The following is a 14,819-nucleotide window of genomic DNA, read 5'->3' on the forward strand; positions in this document are numbered from 1 at the left end:
ATGAATATTTAGAGGAAAACTGTCCTCTGTGAACATTAATTTACAGACACACCAGTTAAACATCATGGTGTCAGATCTTCTTGAGCAGCTTAATATAATATTTTCAAACACCATACTACATTGAAGGCTTCTCTGGCATTTTGTGTTTCAGAGCAACAGCTTATAACTACTATGAATATAAAAAGTAATAAATGTTCTAGAGCATTTTCTTTACTGGGAGGAAAAACCCAGGTCAAGTGTTTAAAGCACAGACTCCTATGATCACGTCATGCCTGCACTGTGGCATGGCATAATCCACTTCTCTGTCTCTTTCTTGCTGTTGGTTTAAAATTTACTCAGATAAATTTCCTTTGAAGCAGAAACCTTCACTTTGTGTGCATTTATAGAGTGCCTAGAACAACAGGGACCTCACCTATTCCAGAAATTACTAATATTGGTTTTACTGCAAACAACTGGGATGGCTTTTGGAAAAATCATCTCATCCATCAGGTTTTTCCATGCTTTCATTTTATCTGGTAACAGTATATTTCATTAATACTGTAAGATATCTAAGGATTCTCAGAGAGAATAAATTAAAGAAGTGAACAGTATTATTTTCAGCATTACTGTTGTTTTTTTTTCAGATGAACGCTGGAACTGAGAAAAACTTATCTTTTAACCCCTAAGAAGCACTATAAATAGACCCTGTCATACATCAGTCATCACATGATGACTAAATCTTAACAATCAGCAATAGACTTATTCTCACAGTTCATCTGTGAGCTTAGTATTTACCACCAAGAGACTAAATTTACTTATTGCAGACAGCTAGGGCAAAAATGATTGCACATCGGTTTCAGTGCAACACCAACTCGATCACTTTTTGCCAAACCTGGCAGCACCAACTCCACTGAACTACTTCCCACCCCCTCTGATTTCTAGTAGGCACAGTTAAATACAACATTGGTAGGAATACAGCATGGTAGGAATGATAGACACCACAGATCTCAACATGGATTAACCAGCTGGATTAATTAATGGATGGACTTGCCCTGGTTCTTGGGAGCAGTTTTGCTAACTCAGCAGTGACATCTCCCATTGCACACCAAATAGCAGTGCCTATCAGAAAAGCATGCATAGAGCCATATGTTCCTCAGAGAATTTTTCCCTTAAAGGGAAAAAGGCCTACCTAGGATTCATAGCATTCAACAACAGCATCCAGCTTGGTAGAGGGGATAAGAACTGATAAGATCTAGCAAAGGTAGCTCAATGGAATGGATAAAAAGTAAATTATTCATACACTTTAAAACAGAACAATGGCTCAGGCTTCAACAGACAGGTAACCTGAGCTATGGGACAGCTGCTTTGAACTTTATCTGAAATTATTTAGCCTCTCCTTAGCTACCATTGACTTCAGATCGTTTAAGACATGAATCCTGCTCTATTAAAGAAAGGGTTGCTTAACCTCTCCTCCCCATGAACATATACACAAGACCACTGCAAATTTATCAATATGTAGGCTTTCAACTACTTCCCAAATGTCTTGCATAGTAATTCACAATTCCAGAAGACAATTTTTTTTTTTTTTTTTTAATTTATTTATATATATTTTTTTACCTCTAAGAAGGGTTTGGAACATACAGCTTCTGATTTCTGCCCTTGGGCTACAAACATCAAGTGCCATTTCCCTAGCGACATTAAATGCCACTTTGAACATTTTCAAAAATATCTTCTACTAAATACGTATAAATCCCAGATGACCTTACCTGACTAGTCTCAGAATCTTGATATAGATTCAGAAAGACTTTTTGGCTGGTTTCAATTATATGATTACATTTGATTTCTTGGATGGTATGTCTCTTAAATTAGGCATATGCTGGCCAAATGCCTTGGTGACAGAGGGTCTGGCAGGTCATTCCCAAAGGAATTTTGAGGAAGATCACAGTTTAATAGTTTGCTTTAAAAAATAATAATAATATGATGAAGAAAGAAATTGAAGAATATGAAAAATATTTGTCTATGATATGCTTCATAGGAAAAAAAAGATCTTATATTTTTGTTGTCTTTTCCAGTTTTGATACACTTTAATCACCCCATCATAAACACTTTTGTATTTATTAGAACTTTTTCAATACAAAACTTTTTTAATGGCTTTTTATGAGCCTTTTTGTTTCCTTTCTTACTGTTTTTGATTACTTCATCTAAGGTTTTTGGCCTGAATACTATGTTTACAATATTATAATATTATTTGAGGCTGATAAAAAATGACAATATTTTATCAATATGTTATCAATAATGCAGATACTTTTCCTGGAATAATATATATACTGATAGAGTGTATTTGGATGAGCTTCTTGGCACTCTGGCTATTTGCTATTAAGCAAGGGCTGAAAATCAAAATTAATAATTCTTACCAGAAAGAGTTGGAGAGAAAAATTTCCTTCACAGAAGTGTCCCCCTAGGGCCCTGCGTCACAGCAACAATCTCTTGTGTGATCAGTATGTACTCTACACACAGAAGCTCCTATGTAAAATACAGATTAGAAATCTGTACTGTGGCACCAATAGAGGAAAGCTTTGCCACAAAATTATTTGACATGCTAATTTCTAAGGTAATCTTCATTTCAGATCAGAATTTTTATTTAACATTCATATTATCAAGGGTTCACTCTAGTTCATTTTCTGACTAGGGCAAGAAAATTTCATCCTGCTCTTCAGTCATGGCCAGCACTTTTCCTGTCAGTATCTTACTGTGCTTGCTGGTCTGGTTAATTAAAAACTGTAGAGCATCCTTGAGAGTAGGCGTTCATTCATATTACTCAAGTTCACAGACAAGAAGAAGGAGGTTCAGAGGTTAAATGCTTTGTCTGGTGTCTCATGTCATGTAACAGAGGCAACAGGAATTGTGATGCACAGATCTGAGCTTTTATCACTTGCACAACAGGTCTATTGTGTTTGGTCAGGTAAATATTTTTAACCCTTATCCATAGCACAAGTAATGAAACCAGCCAAGTCTCCTTAAATGTTTGACAAGAAGTGACTTATCTCTGTGATTGGCTTTCACAGTCACTATTATTATGTTTTCTTCAGTATTCTACATTGATAATCCCTATGCAGCTACTTATGAAAGCTTTTCACAAAAAGAGAACTTTTTTTTTTTGTTGTTTTCTTTTCTCCCAGCCCCCCAGCCTTATTTGCATTAATGCTGTAGGGTCATTCATTTAAAAGATCTGCATGTGTTAAAAACCTATCGGAGAAAAATAACAATATTTGTTATTAAATATTTATAAATTGTTATTAAATATTGTTGATTATTATTAATTGTAAAATTAAATTCATGCACTAAAATATAGACTCACACACACACATATATATATAACTTAGAAATAAATCCTCTATCTGTAATTCTAAACTAAGAAACCAATACAGAGCAACTTGTAAATGAAAGGTAGTGGTCAGTTCTGTGGGAATTTTAAGACTCTGCGGTTCACTGACATATTTCCAAAATATTCACCACAACAGAGTTTTACAATCATCTTTGATATTTACCTGTAACACATAACAACACTATGTTCATCAAATCTAATTTCTGTATCTAAATGCACATTATTGCTATCTATTGCTCTGCCTTCAAATAAAATAATCCTTAACCTTGTATCCAGCTTCTACTAAATACCATTGCTAACACTGCAGAGAAATCATTAAAAAAAAAAAAAAAAAGACTCTTTGAAAATTGGTATTTTGCAGTTTTTGAGGATTACAGTCATCAATAGCTGAGATCTAATGCAATAAACTGTGGTTTAGGAATAGGAATGGTGAGAGAAAGCTAATTTTACTTCTGAACTCTGGTGTTATTCTAGCATTGCTATAGGTAACATCTGCATAATTAATCTTGTCTTTATCTTTTCTTTGATATTAAATATGCAGAAGACTATCCTGGTATAACAAGTTAGCATTTTCATCATTACTTTATATGTTTCCCAAGGCTTTATTAATGGCCCTTTAAAAGGGAAACTGGGTTCACATCCAAAGATGTTTCTTTATAGATTTTTTTTTCTCGTTTAAAAACAAATTGATATTAATTCCCACAACAGAAGACCAGGTATTATAAGGTGACACATTCCCACTGGGGATGTGGATTTAGGAAAAAGCTGAGCAGCAAGCTAACAAAAAATAAGCCCTAAGACCTTAAGTTAAAACATCCTGTAAAGAGGATTGTGTTCAGCTACATCAAATCCTCTGCACAAACACAAAAGACAGCTTCTGAAGGGAAATCTTTAGAAATGGCCAACCAGACTGCAGGCAACTCAAAGTTTGTCAAGAACTGTAAGAATACAGGTTAAAAGAATTGCATGACAGCCCAATTTAACATCTGACTTATAAGGTGTGTTGCTATCTGACATACTCAAGCTGCCTGGCTGCACTCAGTGGGAGCCTTACACATTTAAGGGCTTTGCTGAACAGGGTGTGGAAGGTCTTACAAAGTGAATGAGGTTTCTGGAAAAGTTAAGTAATTTTACAGCAGTTTCTCCACCAACAGCTGTGTTTAAGACAATCCTTGATACACTTATAATCCATGTATTTAATTTCAGTTCCTTTTTTTTTAAAAAAAAAAAAAAAAGTTTCCTACAGAAATAAAATTTTGCAAAAAATCTCGTTTTGGAAATTATATTTCCCCTCTCAAATACAAAATGCTCTGGCTACTTCTGTAGCTTCTGTCTGAATGTGAAATTACTTTTGTCAAAGAGAGCAGAGATGAGTGCTAGTGGTTAAATAACACCTGTAAATGTGTCACTGCTCTTTAGCTGAGTCATGTGAATTAACCACATTCAAGCTCCTATCTAAAATGAAATTGCAAAGTATACTTCGGTATCTAAGCCACCAGAGAGAGGCTGCATATGTGAATTTCTGCTCACAACAGGGTAGAATCCCAAAAGATCAGTTTACAAGATCCAACTGTGTGACTTTTCAGGCAGCAGTAACTAGGTCATTTACAACCATCTGCTCACAGCCCCTGTCTCCCTGCTGTCATCACTGAGGCTGTGGACTAATTAATTTTCACCTGCTAATCAGTGGAGATACCTCTGAAACTAATAAATCACCCGGTTTCAGTCAGCAGCTACTGGACTCCTGCAGATGGCATTTCTGAGAGATTTTGTTACCCACAAAGGTAAAGTGTTCTTTGAAAGGAGATTCCCCATAAGGCTTCTGACCAGCTCTGCATACAACAGCTCCCTGAAAGAATAAAGTACAATTCATCTGATGGAGAACAGAGAATATGCAGAGAATTACCCCCCAATCTTCATCAAAGTATTTATGAATTCTGGTAGGAGTTAGTCATCCAAAGACTTGGAGATACAGACTTGAGGTTCTCAGGGAAGTCTGTGAGGGAGCAGGGAACTGAATCGTATTTTCCCAAGTCCTAGGTAAGCACTCCAACATCTTCCTCTTCCCATGTAGCTTTAAACAGGGTGAGTAACTTACTACAACGTCATTGAAATACTCATTTTAAAATGTCAGATTAATGCAAAGCTCCAAACCAATATTATTGTATTTTATTTGTTCTGATGGCTGACGAAGCAGAATTCTTAACATATGCTCTTCAAACCTACCAGCAATAAGTAATGGCATAACTTACAGTGAACTAATCCTTAAATCAGAAAGTAGGTGAAACACTGCACTTTTGGTTTTGTTTTCCATGTATTATTCCTTTTGAATATTAAAAAGAAATCTGCATATTCTTCAAGTGAGGTTGATTTTAGTTTCATTTAATGATTCTGTTTTTAAAAACAAATAAACTTTAGTGCAATTATAATAATGTTATTTTGACTTAGTTGGTATCATAAAAGGAGCCAGAGGAAAAGAACATGTAGCTGCATAGTGAAAGAAAACGTCTGTAGGTCCGTGAAAACTGCTCAATAAGAAACAAAGGGCAAGCGATTATGAACTAATTTCTATATCACTGGCTGTGATTCTGCCAAAGCACCTCAGCTAGAGCTTGAGGGAGAATTATGATTTATAAGGTTGAACAATAAATGAGTCATGAATAGTCCTCACTAAATAATATCAAAATAGCAGTTCACTGAAAAAGTTAGACTTGAGATTTTTACTCTGATGAAAGTAACAAAGCGTAACTTTGAACAGCAGCTAGTCAAGTAGGACCACTACTTGGAGCAAGGACAGTTCCTCCGCAGATTCCCCATCTGTAGTACTGTCACAGTGACAGGAAATGATGGTAAGCTCACCTGCACTCAGATGCAGCCAATCAATGAGATATTTGCAATCCTATCAATAAGGATTAGATATAATCCTAAAGGCTATATTCTAATTCTATAATCCCTGCTTTTCAAGATGTATGACAGTGATAGAATACAGCAGAAGTAAAGGAACCAGAACTTAGAGGCTGATTATTTTTTTGATTGGAGGGTAGCAGCTGGTGCAGAGCATTCTCAGACTTGCAGCTGCTTCTCCAAGGGTGCAGCGAAGTGTCTCCATGCAGTCAGGTACAGGATAGGGGTCTCATGGCCACAGTTCCACGCAGGTAAGAAATGAAAATACACTACACCCTGGATCCAACTACAGTGAAGTTCAAGACTGGGATCCTAAGTCGAATTAATTTGCTTCATCTCTATGAAAAGCAGAGGCCAATGTACATTAAAAATATTTTTTAATTGAACAATTTTTTGTGCACAGTTGTGTTTTTTTTTAATTAAAAAATAAAAAGAATAAACATGCCTATGGGCATTTCTGTGATGCAAAATTGCACGTGTGAAGAGGAAGAAGGAACAGAGTAGTTAACACTGGAATCCTGATCTAGACCTGCACCGATCCTCTGTAACACAGACCCAAGGCACAAGACACTCCTCCAATTTTCCCTTTTCTCACAGAAACATGCTAAAAGTGTTAACTCAAACACAGAGCCCGGCCTCATCATTAAAACCTATATTGGAGGGAGAAGAGACAATGGCAGGTCATTAACAACTTCGAATATGGGTGACACTTATAACAAAATTTGGGTTCACCTGAATTTAGGGTTTACACTGACTGATACAGCTACAATGTGATGAGTGCTAGCAGTATGCACAGAGCCACGAGGGGCTGGGAGCACCAGAATTAGTTTCCCCGACTTCTGCAAGAGAATCAGACCACTGATGGCAAAGGCAAGACACAACATTTTGCTGAATTTAGTTTGTGAGCATCACATTCTCTTCTTTCTCAACATGCAACTTTATTTTTAAGCTTTTTGTGTGTGCTATGAGACATGCATAAATAAAAATGAGTGGTAACAGGTAATTATCACAGCCACTGTGATATCCTTACATAGTACCTCAACAAATCACAGGAAGCTTTTTGTTTTGGAGAAAGAACATGATGTGAAGAATATGAAAATTGCCTATATAATGCTGCCACAGGGATGCCTCTCAAATCATTTTATCAGCAAAAAGGAAGCAATGTCTGCTGGTAACAGCTAAAGATCACGTTCTAATTTTAGCAGTTGCAGTTAACTCATTCCCAATGGAGTTGCACTTACCGTGAGAAGGTTTCTAACTGCTTCAGCACTGAAAGGAAACAAGCATCGAGTCATTCAAATGCAGTTCTATATGCAAATATGCTTTTTGGCCCATGAAGGGAAAGCATATGGAATTTGCTGCTATAACCCATTCAGCCAAACATTTCCAGACATTTCTTATAATGCAAATGCTGAAAAAAAATCATTTTCCACACAATGTTTTATCTGTCCCTATACTAATATGATCATCAGCATGCACATGTGTTCTGTTATCAATAGGGCGTGTGTATAGGAACTGTATGCACACTGCATGCCTAGAACGGCAAGAAAAGTTTTAATCAACAAATGCACTTTCCTTGACACATCCAACAGCTATTTACATTACTAGTTTTATTCATAGATTCTGATAATGTTTTATATAACTCAAGAGATATTAAGCTGATATATTACATTTTTATTAAACTTCTGGAGACCATAGTAAGTATTGTCCTATTTTTTTCAATAATTATGTAAGTCCCAGAATGGTAATTCAGTACAAAGAATTTCATTTCATGCAATGAAATCATTTTCTGCATTAACCTCTAACAGAGCCTCCAACAGAATCTACATTACAGCTAGTCATCAAAATGGGAATAAAACACAAAAAGCTTCCTCTTACAGCAACAGTGATTTAGTACAATGTCTAGAATAAAACTCTTATATAATTATGAGACTTTTGGATGATCCTAAAGTATACACATAGTGGTAGGACAATTCCAGCAGCTAATATCTAAGTATATTAAAAAGAAGTAAGGAGACTCCCTTGGTGAGTAGTGATAAATGTAAGGCTCTTTAAAGAGTGATTTTTCAGTGTAAACAGATTTACACTTCAGAAAAAATCTTGACCAACTTATTTCACAGTAGCAAATGAGAATTCCTTCTTCATTCAGCTATTGTACGAATAAATATGAAAATATGAAATTCAGTAAAGCTCAACATAAAATCATGATGTAATATCAAGTTAAGTGCTCTTGAACTATCACTTGATTTTCTGCCTAGATTAATCCCTGTGCTTTGATTCTGTGACTGAATACAGATGTTGAAATCCCAAGCGAGTTGGACTCACACAGGCGTCAGGAAGGCTTCTGAATGGTAAATGCAGGCTGTCACCATAGATGAAATTGTAAAACTGGGGCCATATATACATTATATATATACACACACACACTTATTGGGAAGATTCACTGAGCATGCTGATAAGCATTCAGGGCTTGGTCTTAAAATTCCAGGGTAATTCCAGGGATTACCTTGGACATTTTAGACAAATTTCTATAATTCTTTTCTGTTCTCTGAATACTTAGATCCCTACTCATCCATTACTACAAATACCTGAATATGTGAGCAATTCAATATACAATATTTAAATTTACATTAAAATATTTGGGGCTTAAATTCAGAGTGGGCAAGAATGATAATCATTTATTTAAAATATCATTTAAAATGAAACTACAGATATTTACTTTACCTTACCTCATTTAGTTTAGCAGTAATAATAATACTTTTTTTCCCTCAGATATCAACCAAATATATCATCATAATTTTTTTTAGCTAAAAGTCTGAGGAAATTTACCCTCTGGACTCCCCACATAAGGTTTTATAGAAATATGCATCTTAAACCTTAGTTCACTGCATAAGTAAAAATGTTTTAGAACAGAGAAATGAAAACTGCTATGTACTATTGCAATCCAAGTATAATATTGAAAAAAAGATACTAATTACACCCTGCAAAAAGAAAATATGCTTTTTTTTTACATGTATTTTTAATGAATACACACACTAAAACAGACCGGACCCTGATGCAGCACAGTATGAAAACACGCCTTAAAGAACGAGTTGTTACTTTGACTAAAATGAGATGATTATTTCTGAGCCGAGTGTTCAGCAAATATTTAAATATCTAATAGCTGCAAACTGGCAACTGATTTTTATTTATTTATTTTTTCATTCTGTGGCAGGACCAGATAAATTATATCCTGGTTTTTCACAATCATCTCCTCTCTAGATAAAATATCTCTTCCCATTGTAATCATGTTACACTGAACTGTGTCACAGTCATGCTCATCTCTGTGAACTCCTAGTACAAAACAGGTTAACTGGCAGGAACTAATGCCTATTCCCTCTTCTCCCTTCTTCCCTCAAGGAGTGGAATATTTAATAGCTGTCTTGAGCATCTGCACACTTGAGCAGTGGGATCAGGCAGGGCTTTCCGCTTTGAGCTGTAAGGACTAGAGGCAAGTGAGAGCTGAGGAGAACAAGCTACACCACCCCTTCCGAATAATCTTGGAATACAGGTGGAGGGAATCAAGGGATCAAAGGAATGAAGTTAGAAAGGTGGAAACATTCCTGATGTAGGAAAGGAACCAATTGAGATGGGATGGGAAAGGAAAAAGGGAGGGGCGGGAAAGGGGGGGAGAGAGAATCTATGAGAGAGAAGGAACAGAAATGTAGTTTCAAAGGATAAAAAGCTGCTGTCTCACATTAGTTGCACTTTTGAAGATTAATGTGAATGAGGAACTATTACTCTGTGTGTTTCTATCACAGAAGGAAGATACATGTCTATGTACTTCTGCTGAACATACAGCATTAGCTTTTGTCAGACTGGGAAAAGCTGTAAAGGGGCAGCTCCTCCTTAACTACAATTACCTCCAATTAGTAACCAATGCAAGTCCTTGAGCACTCCCTCCTTCACTTCTTCAGCATCAGCCAAAGTGATGCTTTTTTTTTTTTTTTTGAAGGAGTGTCCTGTGGTCCCCATACAAGTGTATTTCAGATGTTACTCTTCACATTTTTTTTAGTGATTTGAAGAGCAGCAGACACAGAGTCCTGAGGACTAAGCCCCTGCTTACCCACCGCCATTGGTGTCAAGGTGAAGACAACGCAAGTTCTGCGCTGATCTCCCACATCAACCCTGGCCAGGGAATGCTGTCTGCAACCATGGAGCTGGAGAGGGGGATTTGTGAGGTTGGGATCAAACAGGGCTATCTCCCAGATGAGTATTTGCAAAGGCAGAATTCACCTCTCCATACTTAAATCACCTAGAATTTAAACATCTAAACCAGTCATCTGGGCTACCTCTGAGGTCAGTGGGGAAAGACGGAGACTGTCAGCATAGGGCTCATCTCATCTTTTGACAGGAAACTCTCTAGGGAAAAATGGAAAAAAAGTGCTAAAACTTCTAAACCAGTGACTTAGGCTACCAGTCTCAATGTTGGTGACATAATCACCAGGAATTAGTCAGGTACTAAACTCTTTGCATAGCCTGTATCAAACAACTCTCAAAATAGTCAATTTTATAACTGAGTGAGTTATGAGAAGCCTAAAGGCTTATCCTCCTACCATCATCTCTGAATTGTTTAATTCCTCATGCAAAAGAAAAACAAGGTACCATATTTAATTTATCTTGAAATAGCCACCAAATTGTCATGTACAAATATTTCAACTACTCTAGCAGTGTCTACCATAAACTAGAATAAGTATGCACATTTTCCTCTGTTAGCTCTGTATTTACATATATTCTTTCCCTACTCTTATTTTATTATTTACATTTTTATTCAACTGCCAGCCTTTCTAGGTCTGTGAAATAACCTCAGAAGCAATGAGTAGTCTGATGTTATTTGCCCTAACTTACTTTAAAGCTAGGCTAGATTTTTAAGCGTTTTTAAATAACCAGCCCAGACAACAGAATTTACAAAAATAAGACTAACGTCTTGTCCCAGTCTGAATTAAATCAGGGAACAAGGAAGAAAAGAGCAGAGGAGCCTCCAGTAGCAACTCTTCTGTGACATCAAACTCTTGTGGGAAAACAAAAAATTCATTAAATTTTACCAATTAATCTGGAAATGATAGACTGAAAAATATCTTAATTGTTTTTAAAGGAAATCAATTTCTATCCCAGAAAAACGCTGCCTGCTATATATTTCTCTATTGTGTGCTATGTATTTTTCAAGTTCTGAATATTTCAAAGTGTAGCCTCCATTGTGGATACACATGCATTTTGCTGAATGATCAGAGATATATTAAATTTCATTGTTTTCAAACTACAACTAGTAATAATTTAAAAGTTCTAATCTTTGCCACACAAAAGTAACCCTGACTGGATAAATCTTGTTAATGAAATACTGATAATGTTAGTATGCAAGGAATGAAAAATGGGTTGTATGTTTTGATGTAACATGGCTCTTCACTGTAACACAACCTCAAATAATAATGACATAAACTGTTATTCAAATAATGGATCAATAACATGTATGCAGTGAAGACTCATTCCCTGCTTTTCCCTGCTTCAATTAAATTTCTCTTACCTGGTCTCTTCTGTAGCTATGAAGAAACCATCATCTGAAGCATCAAGCCAATTTTGCCTCTGTCTCTTGATCACTGGAATGGTGCTTGTCTTAATGGCACTTGCACTGGCTTGCAAGGCCTTACCGTTAGTAATATGAGTAATATGGGGAGCAGCATGCTGAAATTACAAAAAAAAAAAAAATAAGAAAAAAAAAGATATTTGCCTGAGAACAAGCACAATTCTGTTAACTGATTCTGCTCTAAAGGGTAGGCTATACACACTGTCGTTCTCAAAAAACATCTGCTCTTCCTCAACAAGTACCTGCTGGACAGATTACACCTTCTGATCATTTGTGCACTTTGACGTGTTTTAGCCACAGATCTGAAAGCTCTTTAAAAACTAAATTAACTATGGCTGAAACCATTTAATAAAAAGAGAAACTGAACCATGAATCAGTGCCGTAACTTAAGCAGTCCTGCAACAGTCCAACCAATGAGACTTGGTTTCTAATCCAAGTATAGCATTAATCTAATTTAAAAGTAAAAATAAATCCACACTTTCCAACTTATAGATCCTTACTCTATCTGGCTTTCTTTTTAAATAAAAATCACTATACAGGGCAAGTGGCCCAGCCTAGCTGCTAAGCTAACAGAGGTTTACATCATCTTGGTGGTGGCCATGGTGTTTAAGTTCACTCTCCAGTCATTATATATATTAGAGCTGACTGCAATACTTCTACCTTCATTTTAATACAGGTAACATTAAACATAAAATGCTGCACTAATTTTCTACCACACCTTTAGCTGGAATATCTGGGCAGCAAGATTTAGGCACAACAAATGCTCACACCTAATAAATAAAGCTGCCTTCTGATAAATCAAGTAGAAAATAAAAATGTTTTCTGTACCGTCTGTAAATAACATTTTGGAGGCATATCCCAAGATCCACATTAATTTCTGAAATTAGATTTTTGTTTGCCACATGATCAATTATCAACAAGATTAAGTAATTGCAACATTTGATCAAAACAGACACATTAGAAGACATTATACAAATATGAAAGTTCTGCTTCATCTCACACAGATTCAGCATCATGTTTTCCTACAACGCTGTACTATTTTTTGGTGAAATAATAAAAGCATTCCTTGTTAGTGATAGTGTTTTTGTGATATTCATAAAACATGCACAATTCTGCACACTCGTGGGAGTAGCCTTTAATTAGGAGAGCAATTCCACAATCCCTGAGTAAGGAAGGGTCTGGTAACATGCATGGAGGCTAGCAGAATAGAACATGAAACCAGTCTCTTAAATCATGTCATGTAACAGTCAGAAATTACACTTGTATTCAATGTATTCTATTCATATTATGCCACAACTTTCAACAACCACTTGCTCTCTCCAGTAGGGAATTTGTGACTTCAAGGACTAATTCCAGCATCTTTATTTTAGTGCAAATAACTGAACAACCTCCTATATGTTTTCTTTGATGCGGTGAAACAAAAAGCAAACAATGAAAAGAGCAACAAGACATCAAATTTCAGTGAGTCTCAGATAACTCTTTCTTAGAGTGAAACTATTTTCCTTTACCCTAGAGACAAAAACAGATTACACTGGATTTAGTTGCTCTTACACACAGGACTGTAAATCTTCCTTTGTAGTCCCTCTAAATATTTACCTAATTTTTTCCACTTTCTCATTCACTGTTTAGACTGCAGTTTGTTTTTCACTTTTTTTTTTTTTTTTTTTTTTTTTTTTTTTGTGTGTGTGTGTGTGCTGGCGTTGGTGGAGAGGAACGAGCAAGGGACATGATACTAGAAGTAATTCTGCTGTTATTTAGCATAAATTCAGGATAAAATACATAGTTTGGATGAAATTAGAAATTCATAAAGGTATTTACCTGATGATGTCTTAGTGCACAAAGTAGATACTGCTAAAAAAGCAAGCAACAATTCATGCACAGAAAACACTGTCATACACAACAGATGTACAGATTTCATAGTACATCCAAAGTAATTATTTTTACCTGACAGTGTGATATATTACCGAGGAACATTCAAGGGCTCAAAGGGCAATTTTTTTGCTGTGCTTCCCCAGTCAGAAATGCATTTGAGTTCTCAAATAAAGTGGCTAGTATATATTCCTTTCTAATTAACCACTGTATGTTTCCTTTACTTCAGGACAATCATACACAGGCAAAACATGTTCAGGAAATGTACAAGGCACAAGAAGTGCATTTCCTACGACATAAACTCCGAAAAACAGTTAAACATTATGGAAAAAGTATGTGCTTTTTCATAATACTTTTTCCCCTGGCAAAGACAGACTCGATCCAAAATTCTGTTTTGTCTACATTTCTTAGAACCTAATTCTTATTCCAGACAAGATATAACACGACAGAAAACGGTGCAAGGGTTACAACATCATCTTGTCTCTCTTGCATCATAATGATTACTTTTTTTCCCTTTTATTTCCCTTTTCCATGAGTCCTTTCATGCTATTTGGAGAAATTCTATCTCACTTAAAGACAATGGAAAAAAAACGATCATTGTTCTCCAGTGCTAGGGACCACATTATCTTTAATTTCTAGTTAATCAAAACAATTGAATTTCTTGAACAATTAAAAGTAGAAAATCAGTTCCTTAATTCCTCTAAAAATATATATTTACCACTCTGTATAAAAACAAGCATCCAATATAACTGTCATACTGATAGCAACACCCACAGCAAACAGACCTTTCATACCGAGTACTTATTAAATGCTTTATTACTATTACTATTATTATTTATTTTTCCCCTCCATCACATAGTTATGCTAGAAAGGTTATGAAAGCTTCAGGAATACCGCTGGTACTACCACAGAAGCTCTATTCCAACAAAAACCATGCATGCAGAATGCTACAATAACACTGTAACACTGCTGTGTGCAATTAGCAGCTGGCATTTTGATTTTGACTATTTACTTTACTAATAAGTTGTGCCATCATTTTGCAACAAAACCACTGGTATACTG

The 14,819-nt window shown here is 35.8% G+C and overlaps 1 protein-coding gene across 4 annotated transcripts in view; it reads right to left on the reverse strand.

The window, feature by feature from the left end:
• MTA3 (metastasis associated 1 family member 3) overlaps window positions 1-14,819 on the reverse strand; it is a 139,950-nt gene that overhangs the window by 10,301 nt on the left and 114,830 nt on the right. The window contains exons 18-19 of one of the 4 annotated variants that reach the window (XM_032183670.1): window positions 11,829-11,986; window positions 7,510-7,537 (exon numbers count right to left, since the gene is read on the reverse strand). The exons of 1 other annotated variant lie outside the window; for it this stretch is intronic. In XM_032183670.1, the coding sequence (XP_032039561.1) occupies window positions 7,510-7,537; window positions 11,829-11,986 (186 nt within the window). The remainder of the gene's footprint in view (window positions 1-7,509; window positions 7,538-11,828; window positions 11,987-14,819) is intronic. 2 more of the 4 variants (XM_032183669.1, XM_032183672.1) reach the window with 2 other exon arrangements.

Source organism: Aythya fuligula, chromosome 3 (genome assembly GCF_009819795.1).
Source record: "Aythya fuligula isolate bAytFul2 chromosome 3, bAytFul2.pri, whole genome shotgun sequence".
In the NCBI taxonomy this organism is placed as follows: Eukaryota; Metazoa; Chordata; class Aves; order Anseriformes; family Anatidae; genus Aythya; species Aythya fuligula.